Below are 13,619 nucleotides of genomic sequence, written 5' to 3'. Positions count from 1 at the left end.
CTCTATTCTTCTCTACGTTTTGTCACTCAAAAAAATAAAGTCAATGGCCATGCTACAAAACGAAAGCCTAATTCTACTACTACTATTGGGGCGGACTAAGCTGAGCAGCTAAACATAGTAAAAGGAAGTTTCAATGTAAGCTAATGGACTGCAGCATCTTAGGGCCACTAAAATTGCCATCTGTCACTTGTGGCGAATTTTATATTTTTTTAGCTTCTTTTTATACATTTATATTTATATATATATAATTTCTCACATCAAAGCAAGGCACCAAAGCCAGAAAAGCTGTTTCCACCTCCACATTTTGCATTCAGTCACTCATCCTCACACGTAAACATTAGATCAGACAGGAACGCGGCACACTCACAGAAAAGGCATGTGGGGAAAGGAAAGCCAGATTGTAGGAGGTTTCTACCCAGTGGGGGGGTGCAGAAAGCTGCATTTGCATAATGTTGAATGAAAACATAAAATAAAATCTGTAGTAAAAGTCAGAGGGGATCTCCTTCTTCTGGTGGGAGGGCATATCATTCAGTTGAGAGGGAAACCTCAAGAGTGGTCTTGTTAACGTCCTCCCGTTGGGACTCTGTGAGGGGAATTCAACGTCTGATATTCTTCTTATCAGACTCATTGACCCTGATCTCACTGAGGCGATGCCGACCCACTCTCGTCATTTCTTGTTTGTGTTCCCACATTCGCCTGCATCTACTGGCTTGTGAGTGCTGTCGCTGGCTTCCTCTTCCATCTCACCTCTCTCATCCTCACAGTACGACACGGATCAGCTTCATCCTAACAGCTCAACAACAACACCGCCAAATGAACTATTCAGCATGCCCATTTAAATGGATCTCAAAATCTGCTTTGAGGATTAAAAAAATCTCAGCAAAGAAGCAAAACTAGGATCCCATATCCACAATAGCAGTGGCAAGGGAGGTAATGAAGAGCAACATGTCAGTGCAGTACCAGTATATACCACCTCTAGCCCTCTCTTCACATTTTTTGTCACAAAGCATCTGAGGGGGAGTGAGAGGTGCTGAATTAGGCTTGGACACAGCCTGCCTCACAAAGAGAAGCGCAACAACATGCTGAATGTAAGCCAACAAAATGAGCACAGTGTCAGTTTTCACATGCACCATATAAAGGTAAATATTCTCCACTAGAACTCTGGCGCTACCTTTCAGGTTCTCCTGTTTTTGTATCTTATCGTCTTCCTTGAATATATGCCTGAATACAATCAACACCTGAACCCCATTCCACCTAAATAATCTGGCTGACATTGAGATGAGTGTGTGCTGTGTACGTTTTGTACCACACAAACACGCGTTAAACATTCTTTACACAGTCCTGTTGAGTGTAATTTATCTCCTACTGGAAATGAGTTTGAGGCAAGTGAGCAGGCAGTGTTTTCTGCATACGGTTAGCAACTTCACCATCAATAAAGGCATTAACCCCCCTCCAAAGACTGGAATTGACATTTCTATTTGTAAAAATTAAATGAAAAACCACTAAGTCGTTCAGTTATCTCTCTAATAAGAGGCTGTCCAACAAAAGCCATGCCTCCTTGGAGGGGCAGCCAACTGTCCAAATCCACAGGGCTCCCATTAAAGGGAGCAAGGACAACATCTATCATTTATGATATGCCTCACATAGCATGCTCACTGCTTCTTTGGGCCTGTTTGGAAAAAAATAACATAATTAAACAACACTTAAAAAAATAGAACGTTGGTTACAAAAATAAGTATAACATTCAATACTTTGATTGTCTTTTGAAAATCTATTTATTTTCTGCATAATGTAGATGACCTTTGAAGATTTCAAGCATGTTAAAGGTGCACATCTATTTTTTTTCTTCTATCGTAACCACCTTTTTTTTTTTTTTTTTTTTTTTTTTTTGCTGTTTTCAACATCTTAACATGAAAATAAAATATTGGTCCACCACTGCGGTATCAAGTGCTTTCGTACAAAAAGAAAAAAAAACGATATTATTAATAAAATATTCATTTTAATGGCTTTACTTCATACATAAATAAATACATGTTGAGAGAACACAGGCGCAATCCACTGGTTGGTCAGATATATCTGAAGGACTCTGATTTAACGACTGGATGTATATACACAGGGGGCAGTTTGGGCGCTATAACAGCGCTACAAATAGGCGAACCGGCGTCCTTTGTTCCTAACTCTCTGTCTGTACCTTCTACCCAGAACCGCTGCCAGGTATTTCTGCACGGCCATCTGCTTTCTATAGCGACTGTAGCTGTCAGTGAAGATCCCATCTGAATGTCTTTTGGATAAGGGCTCTGACTCTTCCTCCATGTCGTTGTCTTCACTGCAAAACAAACAAGAACATAAATAATAAAGATGAAAATTCAGCTTATTTTACGCACAAACCCTTTTTGTTGTATCTTATTTCAAATGTGTGTTTTTTATTATATTTTTGTTAATAGAAGATGAAAGTTTCCTTATCATTAATGTGTTCAGAGGCTTTTTTTGTAATTTCCTTATTGGAAAAAAATTTAAGCAAACAAAACAGAATGAAAGGAAACTGCTTTGCGCATTTAAGAAAAGTTGTGCATTATTCATTTGGAGCTTGTTGGATATTCTGACGCATGATTAATTTAACAGCTACGTCTAACAAATAATCATATTTGCGTATGCTTTAGTCTCTTTATTCCAAATGATAGGACCACACAGCCAAAAAGGAGAAATGGAGACTTTGTAATTATCGGATAAATGAGGAAAATTAAAATGAACACATAAGAAGACACACAAGTGCATGCAGCAGCCCGAAGTCGTGCAACGTATAGATGCATGGTTTAAAAAAGGAAAAGGGGGAGAGAGTGAGTGAGGAGGAGGAGTGCAGGTGAACGCTGAGAGAAATGCCCTTACCCTGCACGAACAGTCATCAGAGAATGCAGATAATGTCTCGCTGTTAACTGACCCAGGATCTCCCTCAAGGCTCTATCTAAGTCTTCCTCAGCATGCCTTTCTGGTCTGAGATGATAAAGCGCCAAAACACATAGATCATCAGAGTTGAAATAAAAAAAGAAAGAGAAAAAAAAGGTGCAGACAGAATGATCCAAAGTAGCCTAAAATGTCCCCACCCACCCATACGCAGCTTCCAAATGCGCACCGGGCGTTTCCGCGCCTGTTATCTAATCTAACGAACATTTCAGGCTACTCTGGTTGAAAATAACACAAATAACACGAAGAACTCTGGGAGAAACAAAGCCAGCAAACATTATCAGCCCCAAAGAATAATGGCATCAAAATGAAAGCAGCTCAAGACGTAGGCTGTGATCCAGCAGCTATACCTCTTCTCTGGTGGGTAGTATAGAGTGTATGCGTCGTCGTTTAGGGACGGAGGGCTTCGTATAGCAATTCGGTCGCTGTCAAAAGCCATGTCGGACAGTGAATTCCCGTCCTCATCGAAGGCGTCGTTTTCAAGTCTGCGCAAAAAAGGGATGAAACCACAAATTATGCGCATAAAAAGAATCCAAGGTATTTTATTTTGAAAGGGAAACAAAAAAGGCCTCAAACAAAAGACCAGAAATCAAATCTGCTTGAAATAGTGTCATAAAAATAATAAACGTGTGTTTTTATCTGTAAATATTCCATTCAAATCTAGAAAATCAGTTTATAAAACCAACTTGCTGCTGCCGATCTGCGCACTAAAGCGCCAGCCTCATTAATAATTTAAAATTCGAAACAATAGGTGTGAACCTGCACACGTTTAGTCGCGCGGAGCCATAAAATCCATTCAAACCGGGCTTTAAAATGTCTGCTAATGTTTTTCTTAAATCGGTATGAACCACGCCCAAAAGTTCTGAATGTGTTTTTGGAGCAGAAGGGGAAACAACGAATAAATCTTATATAGATAGAGTGATCCTGTTCGTTTTGCCTCGCCTCTCCTTGGTGACGCTATCCATCGTCATCCCAAGGGCTATCCACTACACTGACTGCTCTCATTTTTAATAAGGGGAGTTCTGCGAACCGTCCCAGCGGACAGATGCAGGCACGTAATTTCCGTTTGCATTTTCCATACAACTATTGTGTGGTTTCAAATGACTGGACGTGCCTTTTTTTAGGCATGCGCCTTTTTTTAATTGTGCGCATATTTCACGTAATTTTACGCACTTGTCTAAAATCATTAAGCTCAAGGATCTAAGCATCAAACTGAGTTTTATGTGAACCAAAAATGAAAAGAAAGATTTTTAAAGCACCAACCTAGGGTAATTTAGTCCGATAGGTGTGCAGAAGACGCTGTAGTGCATTAAGATCCCATAGATGAGCAAGATTAAAGTCGCTTTACTTGAACTGGCCATGCTGTTGGAAAATAAAACAGACACAAATATTAGTCTCACTGTAGGGCGGCAAAATTCGACTTTTTCCTTAATTAAAAACAAACAAATTAAACCAAGCACTGTTCCGTTCTTTAAAAAATCCAATAAATTGTATTAAAGTGTCATGCTTTTCTGCACGAAATTCATTTCGAAACTTACAAACAACTAAAAAAAATGTTTCCACCAAAGATTTCGCTCTCCAGCATCGAATTATCCGATTTTAGGTGATCCGTATAAAAAGGAAAAGAGTAGGAGACACCTACCTAGAGGAACGCAGAGCGCGCGCTGTGCTGTAGGGTGAGATCCGGGCGCGGCTGTGCTTTTGAAGCGTTTCTTTCTCACAGCACTTGTTCCCTGGCTGGAGCGCCTCCGTCGCCTCTTTTATGTTCCCCTCAGCGCAACCCGGCTCACTTTGTTTTAGACACAATTAAAAAGCCTCAAAGGAAAAACTTGGTGGAAAAAGTGCGCTGAGTGGTTCGTCTACATATCGCTGCTCCAAACTCTTGTCCTGAGCTGTGATTGCCGAGGACTTTTATCCGCGGACGGTAAGCCTTCACCCTCCTCCTCCTCTCCTCCTCCTTCCCCCTCCAGTCACGTTAAGGATGCTATAGACGTCATCAAGTCTTCCTCCCGGAATATAATAGTACAGTTCCTTCCTCTTCTATGCATCCATCCGACCCCCACCCCATCCTCTCTCCAAATATTGAAGTTTACTTTAAAACTTTGCTTCTTCATTTGTTTTATTTAAAGAAAAAAGAGGCGCTCCAACAGTTTCAGACGTTACACTGTCCACTTGAGTTTTTTTTTTCAGTCAGTCATTTAACACCGTCAAATAGTCCTTTTCTGTGGCTGCTTTCACGTGACTGGCTGTATGTTGTCGATGGGGTGACTCGGACTTCTTCCGGCCAAGTTCAAGGCCTCTGGGGAGACGCGGGAGCTGTCCGGTGCTGAAATCAATCCTCTCAAATTGCGACTTCCCCTACTTCACAGACGCGTTTTTCATCATTTACAATAATTACTCATCGTATTAGGGGGGGGGGGGTAAAGGACGCACAGTAAAGCATCGAGGTCTCGACCTATCCGTTAGATTGCTGAAATGAACTAGACACATAATCAGATCAAGAGCTGGTGACGCAGCAGGATGCTGGTTTACATCTTATGTCGCTTTAATTCAAACATTTGGGGTTGACATTTTTACTTAAATCTTCTCGATATGTGACGCTGAAATGCATTATCATGTGCGTAAAAACGAATATTTTTGAGGGCTTTTGCGCCTAAACTGTTGATTGTGCGTCAGTTAACTAAAATCATGTTGAGCCCAATCTTGTCTTTTCTGTGCAATGCAGCACGCATTAAACCTACTGAAGCTCAATGATATTTTCAATCATTAATTTTAAGCAGTAACAAACTGAATTATTACTTTTTTTAAATAACTATTATTCTAGAAAGTTGATTGTTTTTCTCGGAAGGACACGCGACTGAATTAAAAGCCGATGAGTCAAATGAATGTCTCGGTCTGATCACCATGAGATCAGCAAAATGGGTTTGTTTCATTCTACACCATCCATCTCTGATTCACACCCATAGCTCACCAACTAATTGAAGAGTTTTACCGTTAAGGAGAGGGACTCACGTCAGCGTTTTGTTTGGGCTGACGCAATGTGACGAACGGAGCCGGCCACGCCCAGAAACGGCCTATACACAACTTCTTTTCACGGGACGTGAGTCCTGTGAAGCGCACAACTTAAGCCCCACATGTCTGAACAGGAGCAGACTGTAAATGCTGGGAGGCCTTGTGCAGCAGGCGGGTGAAGAGGCTCAGCAGCCTGAGCGAACGGCGCCACCATGAGGGGGGAAGTGGAACAGGAGGTTCATTCAGCTTCAGGGCGCACAATGTCATGAGAGAAAAGGAACAGCCCCAAATCATCTCTGGCAGCTCTGTAAATATTTATTGTTTACAATAAAGCTCAGTTGTAAAAATTATATCCAGTTGGATTTACTGTCTTAATAAACGGAGTTAATATTGATTCAGAAGGTCAGTTTTTGTGTTTATAAACGTCTCAAGTTGAGAAAGAATTGAAACGATCCTTTAAAAACATAAGATTATTGGTTATTCACATTTAGGATTTAGTTACACATTTAATTCAGTTTCTCTGTGATTTTATTATGTTGCTTATGTCTATACGGCTACTCTGAGTCTTCTTCTAGTTTCCTTTGCTATAGAAGTTGTGTACACAGCAATCAGCATGCTCAAAATATCTATCAGAGTTGATTTCAACACTTTTAAAGTGTCTATATGGGTCCACCCCAGTAAGTGTTGATTTAACACTTTTTGGAGGGTTGGTACTTTAACTCTGATTTAGTGTTAAAAACCAACTCTATAGTTAAATATTTAACACTAAATCAAAGTTAAAGTACCAACTCTCCAAAAAGTGTTAAATCAACACTTACTGGGGTGGACCCATATAGACACTTTAAAAGTGTTGGAATCAACTCTGATAAGAGTTATTTTGAGCATGCTGGGTTTGCTGTGTACACTACAACCAGTGTTAATTTTCAGAGTCAGTTTACACTCAAGTCATCAATCACCACCATGAGTTAATGAATTACTTTCAGTGTGCCACACCAGGGTGCTGCTAGCTACACTAACGAACATTGGCTTTCTCATGCCTTGTTTACTCATGACTGCAATCAGTCAGTGGGAGAGGAACACAAAGTTTTGCACGTAGTATGAACTATACACCACATTTTTACTGTGATAGTGGAACTCAGAGCAGTCCCATTCTTTTGACTGGCCTCCTCACTTACAGGTACAAACATGACATAACAAGCAAAACCACATTTGCAACAGTGAACAAAGTACTAACTAAGTACAACACAACTCCCGAAAATAAACATGCATAAACACCCAAAAATAGAACAAACTAACTAAAACATGACTACCCACAATGCACCTTGCCCACTGCAGCTCCTGCAACTCTCTGCAGCCAATCCGCCGCTACCGGTCCAACTTTTAGAATAAAAGAGTGGAGTCTACAAATGGACTCTGCAGGTTACAGGTGCTGTGCGAGTTCAGAGTTAGATTTTCAGGAGTCATTTTGTCCAAAATGACACCTACAGAGTTGATAAGGAAACACTCCTTTTTAATACTGGTTTTTAACTCTCATGTCAGTGTTCCATGTCAACTATATAACTCGTTTTAGTGTTAAATTAACTATTCTTGGTGTTAAATTGAACCAACACCAGAAAATTAACACTTTAGAATTTGCTGTGTAACACTTACATTTCTCATTCGCGGGATAATAAAAGTTTATTCTTAATTCTACTTATTTATTTTACCATATCACAAAAAAGTCTCCTGAAGTTAGCCGATATATTAGGCGTTGATCCAATTACAACACTTAAATTAGTTCAGTTAAGTATTTTCAGATTCATCCAGTTAAGAAACAACCATTGTCAACTCATTTTTGGACACAATCCAGGGAGGTTTAATACAATTTATTAAATACCAATTAGTTAAAAGGTAAATATATTTCTATTAGAGCATCGTTAACCTCTATACAGTCACTTTATGTGATAGAGGCAAAACCAAGGTTAAGTAATTCTCAGCAAACATCAAAAATACAATTTGCAACTCCACATACATATAATAAATATAATTGTAATTGATCTAGACCCAATTATATATTTCAAAGAACTCATAAAATGCTGGAATTGAGATACTTTATTGATTTATGAGAAAAGATGAAAGCCCAGATTAAACTTTATACCAGCAAGCATCACAGATGAGTGCAGCAGAAGACATAAAATGTGTATCATTGAAATGTCATCTCATGGGGAGAATAAGAAGCATAATTAGGGGTGTGGAGGAGCTGAGACTGTTTTCTGAATAAAATAAAAAAATTAGAGTGAGCCCATTTATCAACAGTGAGCCCAACTATTCAACAATAATGATTACTGGAATAGAAAATTTGAAAAACATTCCTGGTAGGTATCAGTTCTAAGAACCTTTTTAATTCTTCAAGGATGTGATCCTCAGGCCCTGCTGGAAACTACTTGAAAAACTATTGGAGACAACTGTATACGCACTCGCTACATCCAAATACTGGTTAAAAGTGAATAAAATAAAAGTAGGGGGCCCCAATAAAGCAAAGTCTATATGTTTTGAGTCTACTTGTCAAAAGAAAAGGACCTTCTGATTTTTATCAGCTATCAAGTTTCAAACGTTTAATCTGCTGGAGAGTAAATTGGTGCTTATGAAATTATGTCCAAGTCATAAATAAGCCTCAAGTATTTCCACTCAATCAAGTCCCAAGGATTAAGTCCAAGTCCTCAATTTTTGATTTCATCCGAGCAGATTTTTTTGTTAATGAGTCAAAAAATAGTTTTCAGAAATTATGGCTTATTACATTAATTTTGCAAGACCAGTGACTATGAAAAGTCAATGAATATGATCAGAAAAAGAGAGCTGATTATTTATTAATAAAAAAAAACAATAAAGTTATGTGTTCACTCTGTAGAACAGGGCTAGCCTGGCAAGCCAGACTAAATAAATGTATTATTTAGTCTGGCCATGCTCCATTGACGGCTCTCGGTTGTGGGGCGGGTTCTACCGTTGTCTTTCAAATGATCTCCGCATTCCACTGGACAATGAATGTGACATACTCTTGTTTCACTCTGTTGCATCATCCCACCCACCAGGCATATAGAGTGCCCTGATTGGCCCACAAAGCGGATAAAGCTCTGTGATTTGTTCACTAAGCAGATAGAGCACTATGATTGGCCCACCATTATGGACCAATCACAGCTCTTTATGTGTTTGAAACCCCTCTAGAGAGTTGTGATTGGCTAGCCAGAGTCCTGGTAGGAGCTGCTGAGGTTCCAATGGAGCATGTCTAGACCAAACTTTGCAAAGCAAGAATTTGGTCTAGTTCACTAGGCTAGAAGAGGGCAAGTTTTTTAAAGAAACTCAAGTGAAGTCACAAGCAACTGGTGTATAAATCTGACTCAAATCACGTGTGTCTCTTCAAGTCAAGTCTAAAACCTTAAAATTGTTGCAAGACACGTGACTTGACTCTACAGTTCAGCTGTTTAACAGTTTATGACCTAAGGCTTTGACTATGTAACCACCCAAACTATCAGGTTCTTAATTTGGAAATTGTGTCACTTAAATGTTATAAAATACACATTATTTTTTGTTGTTTTTGCAAGTGACAATAATCCAGATTATCATTGTTGTGCTAAAAGGATGGGTGAAAGTGTGCATCATAATGTTTTGTCTATTTATTTCAGTCAGTGTTTCTCTAGGAGGCATTTATGAATGGTTTCTGGCTACATTGCAGTCATAGTCAGTAGGGGTCAGCAAATCCCTTCACAAACATCTCAGCAACTTTTATATTAGGTATATGCATGTTGAACCTGCATAGGCCTGCATACAGCAAATAAGTTAAACTCTTTGTTTAACTTATATATATATATATATATATATATATATATATATATATATATATATATATATATAGGTATGTATCGAAAATCTATATTATTACAGGCTTTCGACAAAGTACCTAAACAACTTTAAAACAGCCAGCAAATAGTTTTTCTTTTTCATTTCAAATGTGAACAAGGAATAAACAATAGAAACACAATGTTGCTGCAGACAATGTTCGCTAAATTCTATCAGGGATTTTTTCTTTTTTGAAGATTAGTTCTAAATAAATCAGTGCAAAAAAACAAAACAAATACTAGGGGGCGCCAAGTATCTATTTAGGGTTCAAAGGTTAAGAAGCGTGTTCTAACCTCTCAGGTAGTTTTAAATAGGTTTTTTTTTTTTACTTTAAATGCATATGCTAGTAAGCCATAAAATAAACTCTAATGACTTTTATTGGTGTATTTTAGAGCCAGAATGAGGATTATAATCGCTGTGAGGGACAAGAATGGCAGCCATATTGGGCACATTCAGTTGATGTGTAACCTTCAGGTACTATCGGAAATTATATAATACCAGTAAAGAAGAAGACAAAAATATAAAAAAAATGCATACATGTTTAGAGTTTATTTTTATTTTAGGAAATAGAAAATTTATCTGACAAATTAATTGATATATTTAGTTTTATTGTCATCATGACATGAAAACACCAAACTCAAACATGACTTTTCGAGTGTAATCTGAGTTTCTGAACGCAGCACGACTTCTTCTTTGGCCTCGTCGCCTCCTCTGCGATACTAGTCCAGCTATTGTGCGTCTTTCGGAGCAGCACTGTCCCGCCGTCATGCGGAGATTTCTGTCGTTTAAAAGGTTATGTCATGTAAGTACGTGGCTATATTAGTCAGTCTTCGTCAGCTACTGATGTGTCTTCGTTGTAAAGTATTTAAAAGGAGCACAGGGACCGAGTTGGAACTGGTTAAGTACTTCATCGGCATGGGACAGGAGGACTGAGATTCCACGTTAGAGCTGGTGTGTCGCCTGTTTCCTCCTAATCTGGAGTTTCTACGGGAAATAAAAAGGTGGAGAGAGGAAAAAGATCACAGGACGCATGTAGCCGACGCACAACGCTGCGGAGGTTGGAATTAAGGTAAAACAAACTCCCTCGAAACTCTTTATTTTCGCACAGAAGTGAATGAATAGGGCCTAGGGGTGTTTAGTGAAAGTCGGGAGACAACTGGAGAGGTTGTTTGTGTTGCTAATTAGTGAAAAAGCTCGTTTTCTTTTCAGACCTTAAACACGACTTGAGTTTTATGATTATTTAGTTCAATTTGTCCACAGTCAACAATGAGGAGACTCCCAACACCCTGACCTAGTGGCGTAAAAGAAAATAATTAACAAAACACCAAACCCTGCCTTTAAAGGTTTGTTTTGTTCACTTTTGCTTCACTAAAAAGTTCAGCTGCTTCTTTCATCTTTGCTTCACTCATTTCACACACACACACACACACACACACACACACACACACACACACACACACACACACACACACACACACACACACACACACACACACGATCAGCTGCTGCAGGCCTCAGCTGTTGTAGGCCTTTAAAGCAATACACAACTGTGGACGTTCTCAGCGTGCAAGTAAACACATACACACGTGTCCAAATCAGGTCATGCATGCTCTTATTCTGAAAATGTACATTTTCTTTCTTTCTTGAACTAATCCTTCAACAATTTGTCTGCAAGAAGTTGTAAAGTACAAGTGAGTTGCTGTGAAATTATATGGCTGCACTTATTTTTTTGCTGCCTGCATGCATTGGCCTGTTGGTTTGTTCACATACTCCAGTGGCACAGTAATCCTTCTCCACCGTAATCCCTCTGCAAGCATGACCCCAGTTGGCTGGACACTCATGTCTTCGTCTATCTTTCTCACACACAATTGTGCGCACACACACACACACATACAGCTGGGGTGAAGAGCACTGCTGGTAGGGGAGTGAGGAGCACTAACAGGTGGTGTTGGCCCAGGTTCAGGGACTTGGGTTTAACTGGAGGAATGGAGGATCCTTGCATACTCCCAAAGTGTCCTCATGGCACAAAATGAGACTCTACATCATCATTACAGTCTGCTGATTACAGGCTTCCTGTATTTTGTGCCCAAACCATAAGAAGACATACTTGTATGCCAGTAGTTTAAACAGATGTTTGGATTCTTGACAAAAGGAGATTTCACTCATCCGTGCATGTGGGCAAAAGGGACAAAAAGAGCTTGAGGATGGCTCCCTCGTTTTTTTTCCCAGCCTCACTCCAGTCTTTGACAGGCACAGCAGGTGGCCTCCAAAGCATGAATGGATTTGGAAGGAAGTTCCTCTCCTCTCCTCCCCCAGCCGGTCCACTTCCACTTGCTGTGTTTGGCAGAGATGGCAGGCTGAGCTAAAGATAAGACGGAGTTGTGCCACAAAGAGTTAGTCAGGATGATTTCTGCTCAGTGATGGCTTCCAGAGCAAAGCAGTAAATGTAGCTTCTGTTTGTCTTGAGCCACAAAATAAATCTCACAACTCCATGGATTACAAAGGTAATGCTGCTGTGACTGATGGTGTCTGAAGGTATTTAGCCCAGTCCATTCATGCTGATACTTTCTCCATATGAACAAACGGTCAGCACATCAAGAGCTGGTGGATTGTTATCATAGTCTGTTCATGCAGGCTGGTCCATTTTCTTCTAATTTCTCTCGTGCTTGATATGAGGAATGTTAACAGCCTTCTAGTTCAACAAAGCAATATGTTTGGCTTTAGCAAAGAGGAAGGGATGTGTTTAATCATAAAATACAAAGTGAAAAGATGCTTGCTTCTTGTGAGGCATAATTTAAAATGTGTGCTTGTTGGTCTTTCCCCAAATAAGTAGCATTTATCATAGTTTAGGGCTGCCACAAATAATTGAAGTAGTCGACTAACCACTCGTTTTTTGGCGATTAGTCGAATAATCGGGTCGTGCATAAAGCATAGATTATTGCAACAGGATGCAGCTGTTTTAATTTACCCATCATTAGCTTCTAGTTTGAATTGCGATCTGTTATGTGCCATCAAACAGGTGTCTCGTCCGTCATCAACAAGTTCAAAATTGCCTCGGTTAGGACGTTTCCTTGCCAAGGTGTGCATGTTGGCTTGGTACCAAACTCCTCCACTGAAGAGGAAATGCTGTAATGTAGCGGGGTACTATAAATCATTAGTGTTTCAGTGTTTCCCCTAGGATTTTTTCCAGCTGTGGTGCCCCCACCACAGCCCAATTTACCTTGGGGGGGGTTGGGTTATGACACGTCTCACCTTTTATGTTAATATTGTTTTATTTGATGCACTCCACTTTGAACTGCACTAATCCAGCAACTGCTGCATTTTAATAACTAGTAACAAAGGTGCATACACCAATATTTGCCCAAGAATAATGTTTGTTTTAAACTCTCAGTGAAACGCTTTGCAGAGGGGATTTGGCATTTAATTTTTCTTGGCGTCTGGAAAAAAAATCTTCTTTTGTCCCCTTTATTTGACTTTCTGCTCCCTTTATTTTGGTCCAAGATCATTACTAGGCTGGCCCTGTTAAACACCTTCTACACCTCTGCTTAGTAGAATTAATGAAGTATTTCTAAGCTAGTATAAAAATGACTGAAACACAAATTTACATATTTGGCATTATTGACCAATATCTTTGATTTAATTTATTTGTTAAGAACATCAAAATGCATTACAGTGAACATTATAATAAAGTAAATATTTCTAGTGCAGAGAGGAGACAACCTATAGAAGCACTGATTTGATCTCCTTTCAGAGAAAAATAGAACAGATCAGAT

At 39.5% G+C, this 13,619-nt stretch overlaps 2 protein-coding genes across 4 annotated transcripts in view; one reads left to right on the top strand and one right to left on the bottom strand.

The window, feature by feature from the left end:
• Positions 1-1,979: 1,979 nt before the first annotated feature.
• On the bottom strand, positions 1,980-4,849 carry adcyap1b (adenylate cyclase activating polypeptide 1b). 2 transcript variants are annotated; one of them, XM_015956572.3, is made up of 5 exons: positions 4,604-4,849; positions 4,225-4,323; positions 3,312-3,446; positions 2,887-2,991; positions 1,980-2,326 (listed from the first exon to the last, which is right to left on the bottom strand). In XM_015956572.3, exons 2-5 carry the CDS (start codon positions 4,320-4,322, stop codon positions 2,143-2,145), a joined length of 522 nt encoding a protein of 173 aa, XP_015812058.1. In that variant the 5' UTR covers position 4,323; positions 4,604-4,849; the 3' UTR covers positions 1,980-2,142. The 2 variants fall into 2 exon arrangements, with proteins under 2 accessions (XP_015812058.1, XP_015812059.1); XM_015956573.3 differs by lacking the exon at positions 2,887-2,991.
• A 5,723-nt stretch (positions 4,850-10,572) lies between these two features.
• yes1 (YES proto-oncogene 1, Src family tyrosine kinase) overlaps positions 10,573-13,619 on the top strand; it is a 52,411-nt gene continuing 49,364 nt past the window's right edge. Inside the window, exon 1 of one of the 2 annotated variants that reach the window (XM_054741741.2) lies at positions 10,573-10,648. In XM_054741741.2, coding sequence (XP_054597716.1) covers positions 10,642-10,648 — 7 coding nt within the window. In that variant the 5' untranslated portion in view covers positions 10,573-10,641. Of the gene's footprint in view, positions 10,649-10,686; positions 10,916-13,619 lie in introns of those variants that run through there. The other variant, XM_015956567.3, reaches the window with a different exon arrangement.

The sequence above is a fragment of the Nothobranchius furzeri genome, chromosome 11 (genome assembly GCF_043380555.1).
Source record: "Nothobranchius furzeri strain GRZ-AD chromosome 11, NfurGRZ-RIMD1, whole genome shotgun sequence".
Lineage (NCBI taxonomy): Eukaryota > Metazoa > Chordata > Actinopteri > Cyprinodontiformes > Nothobranchiidae > Nothobranchius > Nothobranchius furzeri.
This window is presented reverse-complemented; position numbering and strand designations above follow the sequence as displayed.

Coding starts and splice junctions, on each gene's coding strand:
- adcyap1b (XM_015956572.3), bottom strand. CDS start 4,322: ATGGCCAGTTCAAGTAAAGCGACTTTAATCTTGCTCATCTATGGGATC. Junction 3,447..4,224: donor ATCGGACTAAATTACCCTAG/GTTGGTGCTTTA, acceptor TTTTTTGCGCAG/ACTTGAAAACGACGCCTTCG. Junction 2,992..3,311: donor TACTACCCACCAGAGAAGAG/GTATAGCTGCTG, acceptor TTATCATCTCAG/ACCAGAAAGGCATGCTGAGG.